Source organism: Nicotiana attenuata, chromosome 11 (genome assembly GCF_001879085.1).
Source record: "Nicotiana attenuata strain UT chromosome 11, NIATTr2, whole genome shotgun sequence".
Lineage (NCBI taxonomy): Eukaryota > Viridiplantae > Streptophyta > Magnoliopsida > Solanales > Solanaceae > Nicotiana > Nicotiana attenuata.
In genome coordinates, this window is record NC_031999.1 from 969,790 (window position 1) to 975,977 (window position 6,188).

General features: G+C 40.0%; 1 protein-coding gene across 1 annotated transcript; it reads right to left on the reverse strand.

The window, feature by feature from the left end:
* LOC109234638 lies at positions 467-3,277 on the reverse strand. The gene is made up of 5 exons (XM_019400707.1): positions 2,791-3,277; positions 2,473-2,735; positions 2,146-2,353; positions 1,740-2,025; positions 467-815 (listed from the first exon to the last, which is right to left on the reverse strand). The coding sequence occupies exons 1-5, from the start codon at positions 3,275-3,277 to the stop codon at positions 467-469; spliced, it is 1,593 nt and encodes a 530-aa protein (XP_019256252.1).

A 6,188-nucleotide genomic window follows, 5' to 3' on the forward strand; every position in this document is an offset into this window, starting at 1 on the left:
TTCCTCCATGTGAGCCATCAAATCATAACAGTGTTCCCTATATCTTTAAAATCCTCGGCTTGCTTGATCATTTTGTTCTCAAAAGTGACGACCCTTTTCTTTAACCCCGCAACCTCATTGTCGTATTGCTCTTTTAACTATCTAACCAGGCGTGCTCGTTCTTCCGCATTCTTAGCCAGTTGTGTTCGAGCCCTGGCTAATTCACCCTCTGCTTTGTTCAAATCAAAACCATAATCATCCACTTTCTGCCTGAGGTTTTTTATAAGCTTTTCATCCTTTGCACATCTGGCGGGGTTTTCGGCTGCTGCTTTCATTTCTCTAAATTGGGCTCGAAGGGCTTCATTTTCTCTGGCTAGCTTCTTCTATTCACCCTCATCCGCCGCGGCTTGCAAACCATTCTCATATTGAAGGTCTTGGACTTGCTTTTCTAGCCTTCTTATGGTGGCCCTGTATTCATTCTCCTTGGCTAACCAAGCCCACTGTTCTTGTGATGACTCGACAAATTCCTGAAGGTGGGGTCTTTTGGCCGGCCTCCCAAACGCAATTTCCCTTCTATACCAAGCATGGTACCCTGGTGAAACTCTCCTTTGGATCGATCACGTACACAGGTATTTGCCGCCAAGTATTGACGCTCGCTCCAAATCTGGCGAATTGTCGCTTCATGAAACTGGCCATCAGGACCAATCTCAACTACTTGGGCACTAAGATCTTCACTTTTGGCACTATTTGGCATCTCCCGAGCTGTCTCAAAACCCAATACGGGGCATAAGGCTGGATGCTCCTGAGACCCATCAAGAGGAAGTGAGGCCCGGTAGCTGGCATATATATGATCTCATTCACAGGCAACTATCCAAACGTCCACTCTATTTGGCTAGCACTGACGGAACGGAGGTGTGATATCCATCCTGTGACCCCTTCTGGCAAGCTGATCCCATCGACCCTCGTATAAAATTCCTCTATGCAGGTTTTCTCTGTTGACCCATAACTCATGAATTGAGGACGATGGCATAGGTGTTCAATCATCNTTCTTCTAGACAGAATCTCAAACAACTTTTCTTGCATTCCATCCTTCTCCTTCTATCACATCAAACACATTATGCACAGATTCATCTACCCCAAACTCTTGTGGAACCAGGAAATACAAAGCCCCCAAACCTGTCCAATTGTCAAACCAAAACAAAGAGGAGCCCATTTTTGGTTGCCACATAATCTGATGCTCTATCAAATCCCTGCACTCCAACATCTTCCTCTATATATGAGAGCCTCACCTCCATGGAACTATCACAGAGTTAAGCTTTTTACAGTACTTTTGGCTCATAAAAGAGCACCAAAGACTAGGCTTGGTTCTATAGTTCCACCACAGTTTACAAAAGAGTGCTTGTGCTACATCATGAAGAGACCTGAACCCAATCCCTCCTTCTTCCTTTGGCATGCATAGTGTAGTCCATGATGCCTAATGTCTGTTACTACTTGTGACTGAGCTACTCCAGAAAAATTGAGCAAAAATCTTGTGCAGTCGAGTGATCACATATTTTGGAGGATTGACAGCTGATAGCAAATGGATTGGCATACTCTGAAGCACATGAGCAATAAGGACTACCCTCCCACCTATGGACAATAATTTACCTTTCCATGATTGTAATCTATCCATTACTTTTGTGAGCATAGGCTGATAGTATTCCATTTTTCTCCTTGAATAAAATATAGGACATCCCAGATATATGATTGAAAATTCTTGCCTCTTTATCCCTGTGATCATCTCCACTTTATTTGCCACTTCTATATTTGTTAAGTGATGGAGATATACAGCAGATTTTGCCTTGTTCACCAACTGTCCAGAAGCTGATTCATAATGTGCAAGTACCTCCATGATCAGTCTAAGTGATGTTGCATCTGATGAGGAGAAAATGATCATGTCATCTGCATAAGAAAGATGATTGATCTTTGGACTCCACTTAGGCAATCCATAGCCACAAAAGTATAAGTTCAAATGCAGTGCATTAAGGCCTCTTGAAAGTGCTTCTGCTGCCAAAATAAGCAATATAGGAGACAAAGGATCTCCTTGCTTTACTCCCCTCGTTGATTTGAAAAAGCCATGAGCTTAGCCATTTATTAGGACTGAACACCAGTTGTTTGACACTATACCAAACACCATTCCTATAAATCTCTCTGAAAATCCCATTTTTCTTAGAACCTTGGTCAGGAATAACCAGGATAGTCTGTCATAAGCCTTAGTCATGTCAAGCTTCATAATGACATTAGGTCCTACCTTGGTTCTAAGCCTCATATCTGTGACTATCTGTTGGGTTAATAGAATATTTTCCACTATGCTCCTTCCTTTGACAAAGCCTGACTGTTCCTCAGATATTAGATTAGGTTACAACCCACCAGTCTCTCATGTATTACCCTTGATATCACCTTATTTGAGAAGTTACTAAGGCTGATAGGTCTAAGATCAGAAAATGTGCATACTTCTTTCTTCTTTGGAATCAGAACAAGGTTGGTGTGTGTAACACATTTTGGCAAGTCATGACCATTGAAAAAGGCTCTAACCATGTCAAATAAATCATCTCCAATAATCTCCCAACAGGACTGATAAAATTTGCCTGTAAAGCCATCAGGACCTCCTGCACCGTCTCCATTCAATCCAAACACAGCTGCCCTCACTTCTTCCATAGTTGGCTGCTTTATTAGTTCTTCATTCTGCCCCATGTCAATCAATGTAGGAACATTGTCTATGATATGAAAAGAGGTAGGGATTGAGTTTTCTGTAAATTGCTCTTCAAAAACCTTGATTGCTTCTGCAGCTATTTCTTTCCTCCTCTTCAATCCACACTCCTTGCCTGTTTTGAATTCTGTTTAATTGCAGCTTCTTCCTTCTACCTCTTACATGAGCATGGAAAAATTTGGTGTTCCTATCCCCATCCTTGAACCAAGCCATCCCTGCCTTCTGTTTCCAGTATTTTTCCTCTAAAGCTAAGAACTTGATCAAAACTGCTTGAACCTTTTGTAATCTCTGTCTGTTTAACTTTGTGGGATTTGCTTCAAACTCAGCTTCATGTACAAGAACAACTTCCTCCAAGCTTGCAACCTTCTGGAAAATATCTCCAAAAGTCTCCTTGCTCCACACTGATAAGGCCTTTTTCAATTTCTTCATTTTGTGATTGAAGATGATGTATGGATTGGCACTAAAATCAGCTTTCCAGTTCTCCTTCACCAGTTCTTTAAAAGAAGCATGTTCCACCCAAAAATTCAGGAATCTAAATGGCTTCTTCATAGGAGGAGTCTCTTTGTCACACTTGAGTTGCAATGGACTGTGATATGAACCTATTTTAGGTAAATGCTGTACCTCTATACCTGGGAAGGTCTGCTGAAACTCAGAGTTGGCCACTCACCTGTCTAGTCTCTCAAAGATACAATCCTCTTCTGATCTACCATTCCACCAGTGTAAATACTACCCTTGAATCCCAGATCAGAAAGATTGCAGGTGTTAATACATTGCCTGAAGTCATCAATTTCATTAATATGTGTTGGAAGACCTCTAAATTTTAGGTTCTGGGTTCTTTTTCCCAGCAGAGTCGCCAGAGCTGTCACACCTCCTTTTTTACTACACCCCGGAAGGGTATAATAAGGGGAATTTTTCCAATTAAAGGACAATCGAAACGGAATTTATTTATTTAATGAATTCAGAGTCGCCACTTGGGAGATTTATGGTGTCCCAAGTCACCGGTTCAAATCCCGAATCGAGGAAGAGATTGACTCTGTATTACAGTCCGTGAACCAGAAATCCGGGTAAGGAATTCTGTTAATCCGGGAGAAGGTGTTAGGCATTCCCAGGTTCCGTGGTTCTAGCACGGTCGCTCAACTGTTATAATTGGCTTGATTATGAGATTTTAAAACATTTTTGAACCTATGTGCAATTTTACTTTATACCCGCTTTTAATTAATTAATTAAAGGAAGATTGCAACGGCATTTAAAATATGTTTCGGACCGCGTCACATAAATGCACCCGCAGTCCATAACATATTTTATCTAACGTTGAGATTTGGATTTGGGTCACATAAATGTGCACCCGAGTTTAGGAAGGTTAATTATTAAAATAACGCGCCTAAAGCAACTACGCGTTTGCAATTTTGCGAGGGCCATGAAAATTCGCTAAATGGCGCGCCTCGATTTCTAAGGATAAAAGTATTAATTAAACGAGGGCCATGCAATTGAGATTTTATTCGGCACGGCACACCTCGACTTCCAATTTTAAAAGGGAATCCCAACTACATTTGGAAGGCCATAACTATTTATGCTATTTAAAATGGCTCGCCTCCACTGATTTAGGAGATTTGATTACTGGAACATTACAGGAATGGGGACTCTATTTTTTGCCTAAGCCAATTAAGAGTGACGTTAAAACTGGAAAGAACGGTTGATGATTTTAAAGTCATATGGGCTGGGTATGGGGCCCAACAGCCTGCGAAGTGCGAGGCTGTCCCAGATTAGTAATGTTTGTGGCGAAATCGCATTGGGCCTACATGAAAGCCCAAATTGGGAANGCTCAACTGTTATAAGTGGCTTGATTATGTGATTTTAATATATTTTTGAACTTATGTGCAATTTTACTTTATACCCGCTTTTAATTAATTAATTAAAGGAAGATTGCAACGTCATTTAAAATATGTTTCGAACCGCGTCACATAAATGCACCCGCAGTCCATAACACATTTTATCTAACGTTGAGATTTGGATTTGGGTCACATAAATGTGCACCCGAGTTTAGGAAGGTAAGTTATTAAAATAACGCGCCTAAAGCAACTACGCGTTTGCAATTTTGCGAGGGCCATGAAAATTCGCTAAATGGCGCGCCTCGATTTCTAAGGATAAAAGTGTTAATTAGTGAGGGACACGCATTTGAGATTTTATTTGGCGCAGCGCACCTCAATTCCATTATAAAGGATATTCAAACTAAAGCTCGGAGGGCCATAAACTATTTATTATCTAGTATGGCTCACCTCCACTGATTTAGGAGATTTGATTACTGAAATATTACAGGAATGGGGACTCTATTTTTGCCTAAGCCAATTAAGAGTGACGTTAAAACTGGAAAGAACGGTTGATGATTTTAAAGTCATATGGGCTAGGTATGGGGCCCAACAGCCTGCGAAGTGCAAGGCTGTCCCAGATTAGTAATGTTTGTGGCGAAATCGCATTGGGCCTACATGAAAGCCCAAATTGGGAATAGGCCGGCTGCACCAAACCACGGGATTCCATTTCGAATTCCCCATAACACAAAACGTCAACCAACTGCTTTCAAAATTACAGACCAAGTCGTTTTAAGAAACTCCAATAATTAAAGAATCCGCAAGTTTATCAAAACCTTATTATTCAAATCCATGCCAGCTTGAAATCCTTATTCAAAAGCTAAATAATGGCTTATGACTTTTAAACTTACAACTCTGATTTAAACCTGTCTCTTAATTTTTAGATTTAAGGGAGGAGGAACTGTAAACAACCAAATTTATTGCTAAAATCTCATGAAATGAATTGCATGCACATGTAAGTCATTACTTATCAATGGTGAGAGATCAGTATAATAATCTAAACCTGGCTCAACGGACTAATAGGTTTCATGCTTCCCTTAAGATAGAATGCAACATGAAACTCCAAAAATCACATTACACTACTACTACTTCAGAAATGAATAAGTAAGAGAGTCACTATTACTGCAGGAATTCTTAAAGAGAAAAACAAAACATAGCTAACAATCATGGTTCAAAAAACAATGTTCATTTCTAAGATCTTCAAACAATTACAGCTTTCCAAACTTGCATCTCATATATTCAGAAGATCAAAGAGTACCTGGAAATTGAAAAAGGAAAGTAAAACTGAGGCAGCAATAAGCAACAGCAAACAGCCCAGATCCAACCACTCAGCAATGAAACAGTGAGATCCCTCAGAAAAACTCAACAGAACAATGAACCAACCAACAAAATTAAACCAGCTCTTTCCATAACCATACTCAACCCATTTTTATCACCAGATTCTCAGTTTTTCAGAAATTTTCCAGAAATTTAAAACCAACAGAATGATTCAGAGAATTAAAACCAAGTAACCAACACCAACTCCAATGACTTTCAGCAATTGAAAACTAAAGATCAAAGAAGGATTTCAATGGAACAGTAGCTTTCTATGAATT

Coding starts and splice junctions, on each gene's coding strand:
- LOC109234638 (XM_019400707.1), bottom strand. CDS start 3,277: ATGAAGAAGCCATTTAGATTCCTGAATTTTTGGGTGGAACATGCTTCT. Junction 2,736..2,790: donor TAGCTGCAGAAGCAATCAAG/GTTTTTGAAGAG, acceptor TTCATATCATAG/ACAATGTTCCTACATTGATT. Junction 2,026..2,145: donor ATTTATAGGAATGGTGTTTG/GTATAGTGTCAA, acceptor TTATTTTGGCAG/CAGAAGCACTTTCAAGAGGC.